The sequence below is a fragment of the Giraffa tippelskirchi genome, chromosome 5 (genome assembly GCF_054371585.1).
Source record: "Giraffa tippelskirchi isolate mGirTip1 chromosome 5, T2T-mGirTip1v1.2.pri, whole genome shotgun sequence".
Lineage (NCBI taxonomy): Eukaryota > Metazoa > Chordata > Mammalia > Artiodactyla > Giraffidae > Giraffa > Giraffa tippelskirchi.
In genome coordinates, this window is record NC_137279.1 from 108650472 (window position 1) to 108667811 (window position 17340).

The window sequence follows — 17340 nt, forward strand, 5'->3', positions numbered from 1 at the left end:
CTAACTTGATGGTAACATTGATATGGAGAATCATTCCTTTCGAGGGTTCTTCTGTCTGTGTAGCTCCTCTTGGGCTATCAAGCATCTCTGAAGCACAGTAGGTGTAAAGCGAAGCCCCTGCCCCAAAGGGGCCTCTAGTCCCTGGACGCTATAGGAGGGCTTGGCTGTAGCAAAGCAGGGACTCGTTCACCCCTGTGAGCACCTCAGGGGCAGAAAGTGCAGCAGGGACATGGGGACACATGCTCAGTATGGGCTGGACCCTGGGTGAGGGTCCCTGTGAGGGGCGTGGCCCTGGGCCCTCCAAGATGCATGGGATTGTCATCCAAACAAAGACAGGAAGAGGAGGCATGTTGGCCAAAGGGACCAAAGATACACTGGCTGGTTGGAGCAGAGTGTTGGCGAGGAGAAATACAGAAAAATAATCAGGTGAGGTGGTAGGACAGGACTAATCCTTAAGGGTCCAGAATGCAAGCTAGGAGGATGGGTCTTGATTCTGGAAGCTGCACAGGGGGCGATATCGAGGGCATTCGGGCAGCAGTCCTGGCCTATAAAAGCCTGGCCCCAGAGCACTCATTTGACCTCAGCAAGTCGCTTTAACTTCACCAGTCATTTCCTCCTGCATGCGGTGGGGGTACTAAGATCACCCACCCCACAGGGCTGTGGTGAGACTCACGGAGGTAATTTAGCAAAGGACTTGGCACGTGGTACTCATGCAATAACCTTGGTTCTTCTTGCTGTTATTGAGGCTGAACCGATTTCTTGAACACTGGGCAGGATTGAACCTTGGAGGGTTATAAGGAAATCAAGGGATTTGGGGTCCTCCTTGTAGCTCGGTGCCTCCTCCAGAGATGGAACATTCAGCCAGGTGCACTGCTGACCTGGCCCCTGCTGCCTGAGGGGACAGTCACGCTGCCCTGTGCCACTTGTCATGGGCCACTTCCTGTTTCTCCCTCCCTGGACTAGGGGACTCCGGAGGGAGACAGGAGATGCACCTGAGAGAGATGCAGATCCTGGCTCCTTCTTTCCCCCCTCCCTCCCTTCTCTCCTTTCTCCTTTTCTCTCTCCCTCCCTCCCTTTATTTCTTCCTCCCTTCTTCTCTCCCTTTCTCCTTTTCTCTCTCCCTCCCTGTCCTTCTCTCTCCCTCCCTCCTCCTTTTTTCTCTCCCTCCCTCCCTTCCTCTGCACCAGGTCTTAGTTCTGCCATTTGGGATCTTTAGTGGCAGCATGTGGGATCTAGTTTCCCAACCAGGGATCAAACTCAGGTCCTCTGCATTGGGAGCACAGAGTCTTAGCCACTGGACCACCAAGGAAATCCTCTTGGCACCTTCTTTTAACTGGTTACACCCCTCTAGGCTGCATGTGTGTTGAGGGGGACAGCACACTCTCCACAAAACATGGAGCGTCTAACAGGGGCTCGGTAAATCCAAATGGAAAGAACAGGTGAAGTTGTGGTCTAAGGTCTAGAGGAGCCAGGGTTACCTTGAGATGTTCCCTAGGTGGGCTGCTATCGTGAGGGTTGGAGTCCAGCTGTGCCTCCTACCAGCTGCACAAGCCTGGTCAGGACATTACACCTGAATTTAACCACTGAGTTCTTATCTGTGAGATGGAGGGAATAATGACAATACACTCGGCCTTGCACAGTCACTGTGAGCCTCAAAGGTGGAAATGCCCATCACAGAAGAGCTTCACAGGGCACAGTTCATGGGTTTCGGTCTTGGCTCCATGTACTAGGGTGTGTGTGTGGGGAGGTGGTAGCTCTCTCTACAGTGTGTCTAGCTCTGCCCCAGCCAGACACCACCCTTCCACCCCTCACCCCAGTCCACAATACCCCCACCCGCTTCTTGTCCAGGGAGCTGGGTGGATTCATCTGCTACTCCTGGGATTTGATTTGGGAGTGGGTTGAAAAAGGACAAATCTTGGGCTAAGGAAAGAGTGGGTATAGTGCCACCTAGAGGAAAGCATTGGGACCAAGCACTCTGGAAGGGGTGGGGGAATTATTCTGCTGGAGGGGCCAAGTGTCAGGAGTCTCTCAGAGTCCCCAGTAGAGGGTGGTTCTTTGTGAGGAGAAGAGACAAAAACCTTGGCACAATCCTTGACTGCTCTGTTTCTCTGAAGTCAACCTCCTCCAGGAGGCCTCCCCAGCCAGCCTGAAATCAGAGCCACCCCAAACCTTGACTTCTTCCTCTTCCACCCTGGATCTGGGGGCTTTACGGGAGGAAACATCTCTACGTCCTGGAGCCCCAAGTCAGCCTCAGAGCCTGAGAGAGAGATTTTGCAGTGATAGCACCCTCCTCTGTCAGCTGGGGAACAGGAAGAGGAGGCAGTCCAGCAGAGTGCTGTTTAATTCAACAGTCGGACGTGCTTACCATCTTTGAAGTTTTCCTATTCTCTGTTGCTCAGAAACTTTCTGGGATCCCTGGTCATGATGCTTCTGGGGTCAGAAGAGGCAGTAGGGTATAATGCTCCAGGCTGGGTTCATAGCTGAAGCATGACCACACATAAGGACAGAGTGGATCCAAGACCTGGCACAAACATGGAATGGCAAGTGTATGTCTTCTTGGTCAGTACCATGTCCTGAGCAGGTCCTGGTTCCTTGTGCTTCCACGCGCAAGCCTGGAAGTTGGAGTGCTAGGTGTGTTTCAGGAGAGGCAAGGAAGGTGCCAGGGCTTCCCAGGTGGCACTAGTAGTAAAGAACCCACCTGCCAATGCAGGAGACTCAAGAGAGAAGGGTTCAGTCCCTGGGTCAGGAAGATCTCCTGCAGGAGGGCATGGCAACCCACCCCAGTATTCTTGCCTGGAGAATTCCATGGACAGAGGAGCCTGGAGGGCTATAGTCCATGGGATCACAAACAGCTGGACACAACTGAAGAGACTTAGGACACAAAGAAGCTTCCAAGGCAGAGGGCCTCATGAAGAATGACTGAGCTGAGAGCTAGAATCAGATATGCTGGGAGAGGGGACCCCTGCTGGCCAGAGTGGGTCTTGTTACAGGATACTATCATGACCACAGGCCAGCAGGGTGGGGACTCAAGGGCTCAAGTGACTGAGAAGGGAAAGCTGGAAAATAGGGTTGGGCCCCCAAGGGCTTGGTGGTCTGGAGGGGCTGCAGCCAAAGGGCACAGGTAGGGCAGATGAGGCCAAAGCAGGAGAGAGAGGACCAGGACCAGAGTCTGATCAGAGCTGAGAAAGAAAGTTGAAGAGGACAGTGTCTGCTGAAGAGCCAATGTCGTTATTACTGCCTTTTATACCCAGTTACTCCCAGGATGGAGGCCAGACCATCTGGCCTTATAGTACTCTGCCTCAGAGAGCTTCTCCTGGGCTCCGGCCCTCACCTCCCCTCCTGTCTGCTTCTTTGCAGGAAAGTGTGGATTTGGGGGAGATCATGTTCTCCCTCTGCTACCTGCCCACAGCAGGCAGGCTCACCCTCACCGTGATCAAATGCCGGAACCTCAAGGCAATGGACATCACAGGCTACTCAGGTACCTCTCCTACCCAGGTGCTTGCCACATGGCCTCTCTACAGTCCAGACTTTAGGATGTGGAGAGATGTTCAGAGAGAAGGGGGAGGAATTGCCTGTATTCTTCGATTGGAGCACAGCCCTGCAGGCAAATGGCTTGGCTTTGAATAGCAATTCTGCAATTTTCTTGCTGTGTAATGTTTTGGTTTCCTGACAAAAAACCTTACACAGGTTGCTTTAAGGATAAACAAGTTAATTCATGTAAATGCTTAGAAATGAGCCAGACACCTAATAAGCAGCCAGTTGCTGTTGTTCAGTAGCTCAGTCGTGTCCAACTCTGTGACTGAGCAGTCAGTAGATATTAGCTATTACAATCATTCCTTCTCTTGGAGGATAGAGAGGATAAGAACCAAATAAATAGGAGGAAAAAATAAGAAGGAAAAATCTTTCTAGTTGGTGTGAGGCCTCAGGACTTCCAAGAGTTATGTCAAGTTTGAGTGTCTTAAGTGTTTGTTGATCCACGAAGCCCTGCAGCAGCCCTGTAGTGAGTCAGAGGAACAGAGTCACTGAAAAGCAAAGTGCATTTGTATTTGAGGTTTTCCTACAGGGTTCTGGGCCTCTGTCTCAGCACCAGGAGAGCCGCTAGGTACCACAGGAGAGACAAGTGCCGTTCTAGCAACTGAGGAGACGCTGGTTTGGAGGCAGCCTCAGAGCCTGCAGGCTGGACACAATGTCAGAGGTTTGATCCTTCCCCACAATTCTGCAAGTTGTGGTCATTGTGCAGGGTTTTGGGTTGTAATATAACAGCAGAGTCTCAGGAACCTTCTGCCCTGAGTTGACTCAAATTAGCCCAAGAAGTGGTAGAGGGTGGAGCGTTCCAAGGAGCAGGCATGTAGAATAGCCTGGGCTGCACTCAGAGTAGCAAATGCTTGGTTTGTTTCCCTAAAACTCCCTCCTAAGAGGCTCTTCTCCAGATTCTGATTACAAACATAAATCCACTTCAGAGGTGCCTCTGAACTTGGCTGGGAGTATATGGAAGATTTTCCCTTTCGTTCTTTATTTCCTTAGTGCAATCACAGTTGCTGTAAAGAGGTGATGATCCAGATGAACACATCTGGGCCCAGACCCAACCTGGTGCAGTTGGAAGAAGATGAGATATTAGGCTTTGGAAAATGAGGTTTCAGGGAAGGGTGGTCAAGAAACGCTGAAGTCAGGTGTATTTGTGGCGGCTTTGAATGCCTCTGCTCCCAGAGCTCCCCCGCCACTGCCACCCCCACGTCTCTGTGCATCCCTCATGACTTCCAGGCTGAAAGCTGCCCCTGAAAGTGCCTGCCCTGATGCTTTTCCTTCCACAGAAGCTACCACCACATGTCAGAACGTGGTGGGGAGCTTAAAGAACCTCTTCCAACACGTGCAAGGCTCTTAGGCAGCAGCAAGCTGGCTTTCTACAAAAATGCAACCAATGTAGATTTCATTTTAATAACAAAATAAGTGTGTGCAGGGACAGAAATTCATTGAGGACTCTCAAAACTGCTGAAGGAAATAGGATTTTGCTCCCCAAGTCCCCACGCTGTCTTCTCTGGTGTAATTAAGTTGATGTGCTAGATAGAGAGTGCTTACAGCAAAGCTACCAAGATAATCATGTGGGTTGTTGCACATCATGAGGGTTGGGAGTGAGAGCCTTTTCTCATGCTAAGAAGTTCTAACCTCTCTTTTATGATTGCCTCTCTTTTCTACCTGGGTTTGGAATTGGGTATTTTGTTTGTTTTCATTTGGAATCTGGTATTACATCTCAGCTTGATTCTGAAGATTCAAGGGTCCTCTTTTTGCTAGGAATTTCCATCTGTTCACTGATGTAAGCAAGTGTCTGGGACAGTTCATGGCACATAATAAGCGTTAAATAAGTATGTATTGAATGATGAATGAATGGGTAGCTTTGTCAAAGGGTGATGCACCTGGGACACTCATGCCAGCGGTCTCTCAAACTTGATCTCCTGTTTTGGAGGATAAGTTTGAGTTTGCCTTCAACCCAGATTGCTTTGCTGTTGGACTAAACTCAGGGGTGCAGGGAGCTCATTAATTGCCTGTTCTTGATTTATATGACATTGACCTCTAAAACCAAGGATCTTTCTGTTCTCCTTGATCTAAACTACTCATGAATCAATTCCCTAAGCCTATCCACTGGAACCATGACCATAAAAAACAATACAAAATAATCATAAGGATCAGTACCCCCAAAAAGGATGGTGAGTGAGTACACCCACCCATCTCTGCCACATCTAGTCTGCACTACTTTGAGTCTAGTGGTTACAAATGTAAACTTTGGAGTCAGACCTAAATTGAAATCTTAGGCAAGTTTCTTAATCTCTCAAATCTCAAATTCTCTATCTATAAAAAGGGAATAATCATAAATATTTTATAGGATTGACATTTTAAATGACGTGATATATATAAATCTCTCAGCACAATGCCTGGCATATACTAAATGCCGAATTTGATGCCCCTTATGACAAGGAGGCTGACACACACTGCTGGTCTTTGTGCCCCTCTCTCAGCTGCATCCTAGATTACTGGAGAGGAAAGGACCTCAAGGTCACTTGGAGCCAGAATTCCACTAGAAGCTCAAGCTTCTGCCCCAGCACAAACCACCCAGGGAACAGTCCTGTCTCTGTTTAGCCTCTTGGATGATAGTGAGATTATGTGTTCCTTCAAGGGAAATACCCACGGAATTTTATAAATTAGATATGCCTCATAGGAGTGAATAGAGGTGGGGAAGGAAGCTGAGAATCTCCCAGTTAGTCATCAGGCATTTGCCTAGTGGCCCAGGGGACAGGATTCGATCCTTGGGTCGGGAAGATCCTCTGGAGAAGGAAATGGCAACCTGCTCCAGTATTCTTGCCTGGAGAATCCCATGGACAGAGGAGCCTGGCAGACTACAGTCCATAGGGGTCGCAAGAGTAGGACACAACTGAAGTGACTTGGCAGCACCAGGGAACAGGTGGCTCTGTCACACATTTCTAAGTCTGGCCACGTGGGCATTTGCTCCGCTATGGGAGTGTATGGACATAGGCATGGGAGGGGATGAGCAGCCTTTGGCAGCCTCAAGCCTGAAGACACTTTCCAAGGCAACGTTCACTCTTAAGAAGTGTAGAGGTTGCCATGTCAACAACAGGTCTTGGAAGTAACTTTCCCACTTGTCTGCTTGGACCTGAACACTGTCCAGGGCATATCCATAGAGAACAGAACCTGAGGACATGAGAAAGCTGTCTCACAGCAGTTCTAGGAACTCCCCCTTCCTTTTTACCAAGCATCCTCCTGAGAGAAACCTTGCCAATGGGTTGTCAGACACAGCAGGGTGGTTAAACACCTGGTGGTCTCCCCAGGTCCCCCATAAACCCAAGCACCCCCACGGCTAAGGCACAGCTGCTGTCGTCATGTTGGTTAGTCAGCAGTGCACCTGGGCAACTATGGAACTGCCTTTAAGGCTTGAGTTTCTTTTCTGGTGTTGAGGTTCTTTGTAGCTTCCCCAAAGCTGTACACCTCTTCTACCACCTGAACGATTCCCCAGGGAGCGTAAGGTCCTCGTGGGTACTTGGGTGCCCAGGAGTTAGAGTCACATACTTGTGAATGAGGAGCCAGGGAGCAGGCTGCTGGGCCTGCACCTCCTGACAGAGTCTCATGAGCCCTGGCTTCTGGGCAAGAAGGTGTCTCAGCACATCAGTGTCTCAAAAGCTGTTATTACCTGTGAGTTGCCCTCCTGTGTCTTGAGCTGTGCAGCATAAATAACAATTATGATGGTGACCGAGCCACCTGCACGGTGAGATACAATAGATGTCGCTTCACTTGGATGAGTAGAAAATTTCAGGGTAGGAAGCTGAGCGTGAAATACCCATTCAGAAAACTAAAGAAGAGACAAGGATGGGAGGTGCACGGGAGGTCAGTAAAAAGACATCTCTTTGAGGGCTGGAGAGATTTCAAGATCACACTGAGAAAGGAAATGGCAGCCGGCCACCCCGAGTCCCAGGAGGCTGAGGCACTCAGTCCCCCGGCCATGGCCCCCTCCTCCTCCGCTGCCAAGAGTGGGAAGGAAACAGTTTCCAGGGAGGCCAAGAGCAGGGTCACTCCTCCCCTCCCTGATGCTGGGTAGAAGTGAGCTTGAGGGAGCAATGAGACCCATAATCCTGTTGTCAGGTTGGGAGGACCACACAAGCATTGTGACTGTCGCTGTTCATTTATTCTGTCTTGTGGCTACTCCTTGGGTGTCATCAATTCTATTTTTACCCACTTTATCCTCTGGTTACTAATGCTGACAAGAAGCCCTTAGAGAAAAACCTCCAAGAAGGGAAAAGGAGGAGAGTGCCTTTGTTCAGCTTCAGCACCCTTTGGAGCCAGCCAGCCACAATGGAGCCGAGATTTAGGGTCGTGAACTGCATACCATGGGCAGGTTTCCTGTCTGATTTGGGGCCAGCTTCCCCATTAGCGAAAGTCCATTAAACACTCTCCTAGAAAGCCTGAGGTCGCTAAAGGCTCTGTTTATGAAGCACAGAGCGTCCACAGAGACAGGTGTGCGACATAAATACAAGGTGGTTTAATTATTTTAACATCCCACTGATACCATCTGAGAACAACAGTAGGTCTGGGGCTCTCATCCCTCTGTCACAAATGGTGCTTGAGGACATCTGCTTAACACGCTCCCTTCCCTTCCCGCTGCCCCCATGGGCACAGATCCATATGTCAAAGTGTCCCTGCTCTGTGACGGGCGGAGACTGAAGAAAAAGAAAACCACCATAAAGAAGAACACCCTCAACCCTGTCTACAATGAGGCCATCATCTTTGACATTCCCCCGGAGAACATGGACCAAGTCAGCCTGCTCATCTCCGTTATGGATTATGATCGGTAGGTAAGGTCCTAGGGGGCCATGATCCCCTGCCTCTCGCTCCCACCCCATTACAGCACAGGGCTCTTTGACCTTGGACCTTGTGGTTCATGTGGCTCAAGCACTCAATGGCCTCAAATCTGGCTCCACCCAGGGAGGTACAAGAGTTTGAGGAAGATCATGGATTTCCAAAGAAGCTCAAGCTTCACTTCCCAGAGGGCTCATTGCCATCAGGGGCTTCCCCACCCATCAATTTACCTGCATTCACTCCTGACTGTTCCAGTTCCTCCTTCTGGCATCTGTCCTTGAGAACCCCTCCCTCTCCTCTCCATTCCCACTGCTGCTTCCACTCCCGCTTAGGGATATCTGTGCAGCCTCCAAACTGACCCCTGCTGTCATCACTCCCTCTCTCAACCCAGTCACACCTTCCTAAAAGATCACTTTGTTCCTGGGCCTGCCCTTCTCAAGAACCATCATTGGCTCCTGTTGTCCAAGCTCTTCCCCTGAACTCTAAAGACCTTCCAGATCTGGACCCAGGGTATCCATCCAACTTGACTTCACTCACCTTGTATGAGTTTTTTCTCTTCCACTTTTCAAATCCTGCTCTCCTGTCAAGGCTGACTCAGACAGATTCTCCAACTATTCCAGCCACTGTGCCTCCTTCTCTCCAGTTGTCACTTATGCTTGAAGGAGGGAAAAAAAAAACCATGCAGTAAAGCCTCAATCCAGGATCTTTAGCACAAGCTCTCAGGCATAGAAGGTGTTTGGTGAACAAATGTGAGTGATGATTGATGCTCTTGCTGAATGAATAAATCAAATCATAGCTGCTGGGTGTGGAGAAATGGTATTCAGAGTAGGTTGATTTATTTCCAAATAGTGCTGATGTCTCAAGCACTTGCTGAGTCAAATAAAGGAAGAGACTTAAACTCCCACTCCCCAAAGTCAAGCCATCTGCCCACCATTCCTGAGATTCCAAACAAAGTTAGAACTTTTTGCTCATCTGTCTGTGTCCAGAGTCCATCCAAGGAGGCTGGGGAATGTCTCACTGCAGCTGGCACCCTGAGGCCCTGCCAAGCATCTGTTTAAAGAGCTCAGCGCTCTGAATTAGACCAGCGGGGTTGAGGCCCAGACTGCGGGACCTCGCTTTCTGAGAGCATGTCTGGTCACTGATGCCAGGCCCTCTGTTTCTCCCTTAGAGTCGGTCACAATGAGATCATTGGAGTCTGTCGTGTGGGGATCAGCGCCGAAGGCCTGGGAAGGGACCACTGGAACGAGATGCTGGCATACCCACGGAAGCCCATTGCACACTGGCACTCCTTGGTGGAGGTAAAGAAATCCTTCAAAGAGGTGGGTGAGGTCGCGCTTGGCCCTTGGCATGTTTGCTGCATGGCAGCGCGGGCTAGAGAATGGCAGTCGGCTGCTGCGAGACCTCGCCTTTGTGGGTCCTTGGTGGGGGTGGAGGCGGCTGGGTGTGGGGGGTGGAACACGCTTTTCACCCAGGGTGTAACAGGCAGGAAGGAAATGGAGGAAGACAGTGGGAACCTGCTTGACAAGAAGGCTTTGATGTGGAGTGTATTGAAAGCGACCCTGAGTTCTAAATGGAGAATAAAGACTTGGAGGAAGCCTGGCCAGCTGCTCACCATGCCAGGCCAGGAATGCTTTCACAGAGTCCCTGAGCCAAGTCAGCCATTTCGGAGAGAGCCCCAAGAGGGTGAGATCAGAATCTGGCAGGAAATCTCACCCCTGTCCAAGCAGTAAGTTCCCTGAGGCTCTAGCCAGGCCATCCTGTGGCAGTTTTCACTGTGTGGATGGAGCTGGCCAGAGAGAGGATTCCGCTGTCATGAATGTAGGTTCTCCCCACTGCTGGAGAAGAGAGTGTGGCTTCAAGGACCCACTTTCCAGCCACATCCTAACAGAGATGTAATGGACACAGCACTGCCTGGAAGTCCCGAAACGGGCTCCAGGCCTGGCCCTTTTCCACTTGCTGCGTAATCCTGAGCTAGTTATTTCTTTCTCGACTGCGAAGAAAATGTTCCTTCCAGTGACATCGACAATCTGCCCCACCTCTACCAAACCCCACCAGTTTAAGATCCTGCCATTTATCACCTTGATGGTCTCTTGGCCTGTTTTTTCTTAAATGAGTTGGGACACGGGTTGGGGTGGTCGAAGCCTATGGGCAGGAGTTTAAAACTTTGAGGAAAGTTTTAAACCTCATTTTGAGTCTTTCAGACTCCAGTCCATAGCCTAGAAAGCGAGGTGATCATTCACTCATTTTATTAGCAATAGATTTCAAGCCAGGAAGTCTCAAGAGCTGTATAAAAATTGGAAAATCTACTAATAAAAAAATAAACCTTAAAAAAAATAAATAAAAAATATAAACCACATGGCCCCTCAGCTCAAAAGCAGAGTCTCCTTAAAAACAGAATAACTCCTTCCCCATGTTCTGTGACACGGAAAAGATGTAGGCAGAAAACCCAGAGGAGCTACCAGCTCCCTTTCCTGCTCAGGGTGGTCAAGCCTGCTTCCAGCAGCATTTGTTGTTGTTGTTCAGTCACCGAGTCATGTCCAACTCTTTTCGATCCCATGGATTGCAGGCCTACCTGTCCCTCACCATCTCTCGGAGTTTGCCTAAGTTCATGTCCATTGAATCGGTAATGCCATCCAAACATCTCATCCTCTGTTACCCCTTTTCCTCCCGCCCTCAATCTTTCCCATCATCAGGGTCTTTTCCAATGAGTCGGCTCTTTGCATCAGGTGGCCAAAGTATTGGAGCTTCAGCATCAGTCCTTCCAATGAATATTCAGGGTTGACTTCCTTTAGGATAGACTGGTTTGATCTCATTGCAGTCCAAGGGACTCTCAAAAGTCTTCTCCAGCACCACAGTTCAAAAGCATCAATTCTTCAGTGCTCCAGCAGCATGAAACCTCACATTTCCATCTCTTGGTTGCCTGGATTTTACCACAGCTCTGGAGCTTTATTGAGGGAGGCCAGCTCTTGGGCCCTCCTGCTTTCCCGGAAGGCCCTCTCTGCAAAGTGTGGGTAAGGTACCCACAATCAGCCTCCGCCTACACATGAGCCTCCAGTGGGAAGCCAGCACCTCACTGACTGCAGTGCTTATTCAATCTAGGGAGGGGGCGTGGCAACTGTCCTCCCCCTTTAAAATCCTTTGGAGATATTTAATGATAGAATAGGTACACTAAAATGCTCAGGCAGGCAGAGAGGCAGGAGCAAGGAACGGGAGCTGAGAGGTCTCAGGCACCTCACTGCCCCACCTGGTCTTCAGTTTCCTGGTTGGTAAAATGAAGGGGTGAGCTTTTCCCATCTCAGCTTTTCTGAGAAACTCTGACCTAAAATGACTGGACGAAGAGTGAGCCCACATCTCGTATCACCTTTCTAACCTTGAAGATACAATAACCCATTGCTGTTACTGGGTTAGTCTGTTCACACGAACTGGAGTAACCGGTCAGCGGTGGCTGGAGTTGGAAGTGGGGTGCAGGGTAGTACAGTGGGGCTGGGACTCAGCCCCAGAATCGTTTTCCATAATGAATACAACCTAATTAAGCCAAATAATTGATTCCAAGTCCTGTTTCTTTGAGAACTCTGACTCCCTGGTCCAGACTACAAAAGAAAGATAAAGTAGAACCAAGCCCTTGAAAATGAATATTTGATGAGACAGCAAAGGGAAAGCAACAGTATATGGAAAACGAAAAGAGAATAAATTGATTCATATCCTTTGGGTTTACTTTTTTATTGACTTCGCACACCAGGTTCCCAAGACTGCCCCTCCCCAACTCCCCAGCCTTCCGTTTTCTGCTCAGCTGATCATGTCTCTGTATGAAGAAGCCGAGAATGGCATTCATCTTGGCAACTTAGGATTTCTTCAGTACAAATTTATAAAAATGCGTACCTATGCTTTTAGCACCCACTGTTGAAGTCCCTTTATAAAGATGCACCTAAAAACCCACAAGGATAATATAAAGTAAGCCTTTCTTGTGTTCATGTGATGCGTTGTACTTGAATATTTATCATCTCAGTCATCCTTAGAGTTTACATCCTGCCTCCTTTTTGGTCCAGTTCTGGACATTGAGCAAGAACTTGGCTCCTGGAACTTGTTTCTCCCATTTGTATAATACATTAAAAAAAAAAACAAAAAACTTTATTCTCCCACCCCCAGGAAGATGAATGGCATCATATCTAGAAACCACTGTGTTTATATTGCACCATTCTTAGAGGGGTTTCAAGCTCTGTGATCATTATTTTTTTATTAACAAGAACAGAGGACACCATACTTACTTGTTTGGGGTTTTAAAATCAGGTTGAGGGAACAAATTAACTGAAAAGGTATTTTTCCCTGCTGGGATTTTTTTTCATGAATAAAAATTGATTAAGCCGCAACGAACAACCTTCCCCCTGCAGTGACTATGGCCGCTTGCCTCTCAGCACTCCTGCTCAGTGCTGCATGTCATCGCTGTCACCACATACAGAGCCCAAGTTAGCCAGCCATCTTCTCCAAGGCGTTTTACTATGAAGGGACAAATTCAAACCGCCTGCCAGGGATGGGACCTATCTGTTGGAATCTGACCCATTTCAGAACAATAAAAGATCTCACTGGACCACAGCCACCCTGCACTAATCACCTTCCTTGGTGTGCTGGGGACAAGTTCTCTGCTATTTCAGAGCCACCACAATAAGCCTGCCAGGAATCATTTACCTTCCCATTGTCCGTGAACCCCATTTCCTCCCTGTTTATCTTCACAGGAAAAATCAGAGGCTGGCAGGGGAGCCAGTGTGCCTTCTTCATTTGTTCTGGATAAACAATTATGCTCTGTGTGACTTCTCTTTGAGCTATTATGTAAAGAGAAAAAGAAATACTCCATGTGGCCATTTCGTTTTTTCTCCTGTGGACTGGCCTATCCATCAGGTTGTTTAAGTGGCATGCTTACCCAGGGGAGAAGCCAGTAATTGCAGTGTACCTTTCACCGACGTTAAAAGTGACGTTAAAGGTTGTAACAGAGAAAAGTAGAACTTCTAAAATGAAGGTCTATTCAATGAAAGAATAGAAAGAAAATTGGTAACCATCTTTTGGCACCTTCTGGTTAAGAACTCTTGAGTCAGAAGTCACAGTGGGCTCAACAACCAGACATTTATTTATCTAAAATATTTCACCAGGGAAACCCTCGGTTGTGATTTCATTCACGTGGATGCTGCAAGCAGAGAGACTGCCACCTGGAGTTAGGAGTAAGTACCTGGTATGGACCCAAAGAGGTTAGGTTTCTTATTCCGTCGTGTGTCTCCTTCTCCTGGTATGTCCAGGTGGGAAGGTGGCTGCAGGATGAAGTGGAGGGAATACTGAGTGTGGAGTTAGTAGACCTGATTTCAGATCCTAGTTCTGCTCCTAACTGGCTGTGTTGGCTTCCTCTGCATACTTGTTTTCTTATCTGCAAGAACAAAAGATTTAGCCAGGGCAATCTCCCAGCCGGTCTCCAGGACCTGAGCTCAGGCTCAGGTCACGTAACGCTGGTCGTCAATACCTCCGGACCAGCCTTTTTTGGTTAGTTGTAAAGATCTGCAAGTTGGCCTGTCCAGGGATACAAAGGGACCATGAAGAACTGAGCCTAGGGACTGAAAGAGAGGAATTCCTTCAATCTGGGAACATGAAGGTGATCAATAGGCCTGGGTCTCAACTCCGTGTTGTGGGCTCCCACGGGAGATGCTGGCTGGGATGGTCTGATTCTTAAGTGGCTCAGCTCTGTCTAGAAAGGCTGTGTTGTGAGGTGGAGGTTGGAGGCAGGACCTTGTCCTTCCCCATTCCACCCCTACACACTGCACAAAGGCGTAGTCCACTTCTTCTCAGCCCCGTCACTTCACATGGAGACCCAGAAAGCCCGAGAGAAACAGAAGGGGCTGAGCTTCAGGTTCAGAAAGGCCATCTCAGGGCTTCCCTGGTGGTCCAGTGCTTAAGACTCTGATCTCCCACTGCGGGGGGCACGGGTTCGATCCCCAGTCGGGGAACTAAGATCTTGCATGTGACATGGTACAGCTGGAAAGAAAAGAAAGAAAGAAACGCCATCTCACCCACCTGCCTAACTTCTCTCGCTGGAGCCTTGTCCTGAGTTTCCTCTGCTCCCAGAAAGGATGGAGTATGCAGTGGACATTGACTCACTTTGAAGTTATACAGCAGGTCTAGAATATTCACAGGGTCAGATCCTCACCCAGAAAGCATTGCTCCAGCTCTGCCTGGCTTTGAAGTGTAAAGAAGGGTTCAATGACCAAGTGTGGTCATCCACTCTCAGTCCTCTCCTCCCTCCATTACGCTTCATTATCTCACCATCTTCACAGAGGGGTGAGAACTGGGCTGAGGGGTGGCAGCCTGTGGGACAGGAGAGTAAGAGGGGAAAAGGTGGGGGTACCCAAAAGTGGCAGGGGCCGCCATCTCCTCCTGCCTCCTACCTCTTCACAAGTCGAATGTAAAGCCCCCCAGGAAGCACAGAGACTGAAGAGGAGAGGCCGGCGGGGAAGCAAGATCAGAGTTTTAGCTGTACTAACAGCTCCCAGACAAATTGCTAATAATTCATGATTGCGGGTTCTTGGCAGTAAGGGCACACTCTGCAGACGGCCTCTTCTGCTGCTAACAAAATCTGATTTTCAGTGTGAAAAATGGCTGAAGCATTCAGAAATGGTCCAGTCATAGCACCTCATTAACACACACACACACACACACTCCACACACTAAAGAAAGCTTTCATTATCTCTACAGCAAGTCTTTTTTAAAACCCAGGTCTTCCAAACTAGAACCTCAAAAGCTGTTTTCTTTTTTTAATTTTTATTGAGGTATAGTAGCTTTACATTGTTTTATTAGTTTCTGCTGTACAGAAAAGTGAATCAGCGATACGTACACACAATCTCCTCTTTTTTGGATTTCCTTCCCATTTAAGACACCACAGAATCCCGAGTAGAGTTCCCTGAGCTATACAATAGGTTCTCATTAGTTGTCTATTTTATACATAATATCAATAGTGTGTATATGTCAATCCCAATCTCCCAATTCATCCCCCTGCCCTAAAGCTGTTTTCCTTGTTTTTTGCATGGCTAACAGCAAAATTCACAAAAGCTTACAAAAAGCCGGAGAAAAGTGGATTCAGTGCATGGGCCAGATGAGTTTGGCAAGTTGAGATGTACATTCCCTTGGCATTGGCTAAGTGCTTTTTCCCCCTCTTCGCAGTGGCAAGACCGAGCTGCCAGCTTCGACAGCGAGAGTTCGTGCCCGTCTCCGAAACCACCTCCGACACCATGAGCCTGTACGGCGGCGGCCGGGCTACACAAACGAGACTCAGCAGCGTTCTTTTTGCACTTGTTCAACCGTCTAAACACAGTGTTGTGCTGCAGCGGGGGCAGCCTGCCTCTCACTGCGGAGTCTTAGCTGCCCCTGTGTCAGCCAAGGCCGAGACACTTGTCGTGTGGTCAGAGCTGTCTTAGTCTTTTCTGTCTCTCAAGGTGATGTTTTCATGGTTCTTTCACTTTTTATGGATCTGCTGTCAAGAAGAAAAGAAGAGAAAAATAAAGAGGGGAGAGCCCATATGTTGATTCTATTAAATACAATGTAAAATAGCCGTCTTTGGTGGGAAGGTGGTCTGAATTTCTGAAATTTTGTGTCTCCACCGAGCTCCATAACCCTGGAGGAGCAGGATGAGCAATGGCTGCTTTGTTCATTGGCCCATGGGAAGCTGCAAATCTGGCCAAGAGCCTTTACAAAGGTGACTTATGACTCTTAGAAGCTCTTTGCTGATGTGACATAAACCAAGGTGCAGACTCCTGGTCCCATGTTGAAATCGCGAGCACTCAGAGCTATCTGTGAGCCTTCAGCTGGTTGGTTGTGCAGGGCTTCTGGCTCCCCGTCCTTGTGAACTTTCCTCCTGAATTGAACATGACTTGATCCCTCATGGGAACTGAGTCACGTTCGTTAGGAACGGTTCTGCTGAAACAAAACATGCCATATGTTTTCTGGCGCGCCACAGTTAATGACCACATTTGTTTGAAAACAGAATCTTTGTTCTCAAAAATAACCTTCTTTGTAAAAAAAAAAAAAGGAAGCACATATGTTCTGGAGTGATTTCTGCGTTATACATAGCTTTCAAATTCCATGAAGTATCAAGCAGCTGTTTAAAATGCCTAAACAGATCAAGGAAAAACCTACTTAAAATGTTCTTTTCTGAATGGGGAGTTTTGAAATCCAACTACTAGGTGGAGCGTATCTTTCTATGAAGAGTACCTTCTTGATTGAAACCAAGTCAGCTTAAGTCTATTTTAGCCACCTTGACTCTGGGACAATGTTCATCTTAAACTTTAGTTCTAGAAATTATTAAGTATTTCAGTGTTTGTTTGTTTCAGTGGTAGTGAAGGATTTTTTTTTTCTTTAAATCTCTACTGTAGGTCAAATTCAGTTTAGGAAAAAAGTATGTTTGAACTATTCTGTATTGTAATTGTACATTTCTATTGAGTTAATTAGTGGCCTTCCCACCAACCCCCTAGAACTAGGTTGATTTGCTCCATCAGTCTGGTAAATGCGTGAGTGGGTCTTCACTTCTGTGCGTAGCTGAGAAATGCCAGTTTCTAGAGCTGTGTGTGTAACTTACAAGAGGCAGGTCTGCTGAAGAAGTGCTTCTTTCAACAATGGAAGGTCAAGAATGTAAAAACTGTTCACACCCCTTGTGTCTTACTCTTTATATGTGACACATGCTTTAGGAGCAGCAACTCAATAAAGCTACCCTGGTTTTAAGTCAAGTTATCAGATTTCTGTGTCGATGTAACTTTGAGTAGTGTCTTCTAATCCTCAAGATGACCAAATTGGGCAGGAGGTAACAAGATATTGTGGCAAAAGAGGTTTTCAGCTTTAAAAAAATATAGATAAACCCAGAATTCACCCTGTACTGAGCTTTAGGCTGGGGCTAATGTGGCACGGATATAAAGACCAGTTTTCTCCCCAAATGTTTTACGATCTACGATCGAT

The 17340-nt window shown here is 48.1% G+C and overlaps 1 protein-coding gene across 6 annotated transcripts in view; it reads left to right on the forward strand.

The window, feature by feature from the left end:
• The window catches only part of SYT6 (synaptotagmin 6), a 67147-nt gene extending 50033 nt beyond the window's left edge, over window positions 1-17114 (forward strand). For 2 of the 6 annotated variants that reach the window (XM_081485729.1, XM_081485730.1), the window contains 4 exons: window positions 3358-3478; window positions 8182-8353; window positions 9530-9659; window positions 15556-17114. In XM_081485729.1, the coding sequence (XP_081341855.1) occupies window positions 3358-3478; window positions 8182-8353; window positions 9530-9659; window positions 15556-15627 (495 nt within the window). In that variant the 3' untranslated portion in view covers window positions 15628-17114. Of the gene's footprint in view, window positions 1-3357; window positions 3479-8181; window positions 8354-9529; window positions 9681-13502; window positions 13572-15555 lie in introns of those variants that run through there. The other 4 variants (XM_081485724.1, XM_081485728.1, XM_081485726.1 and 1 more) reach the window with 3 other exon arrangements.
• Window positions 17115-17340: the final 226 nt, after the last annotated feature.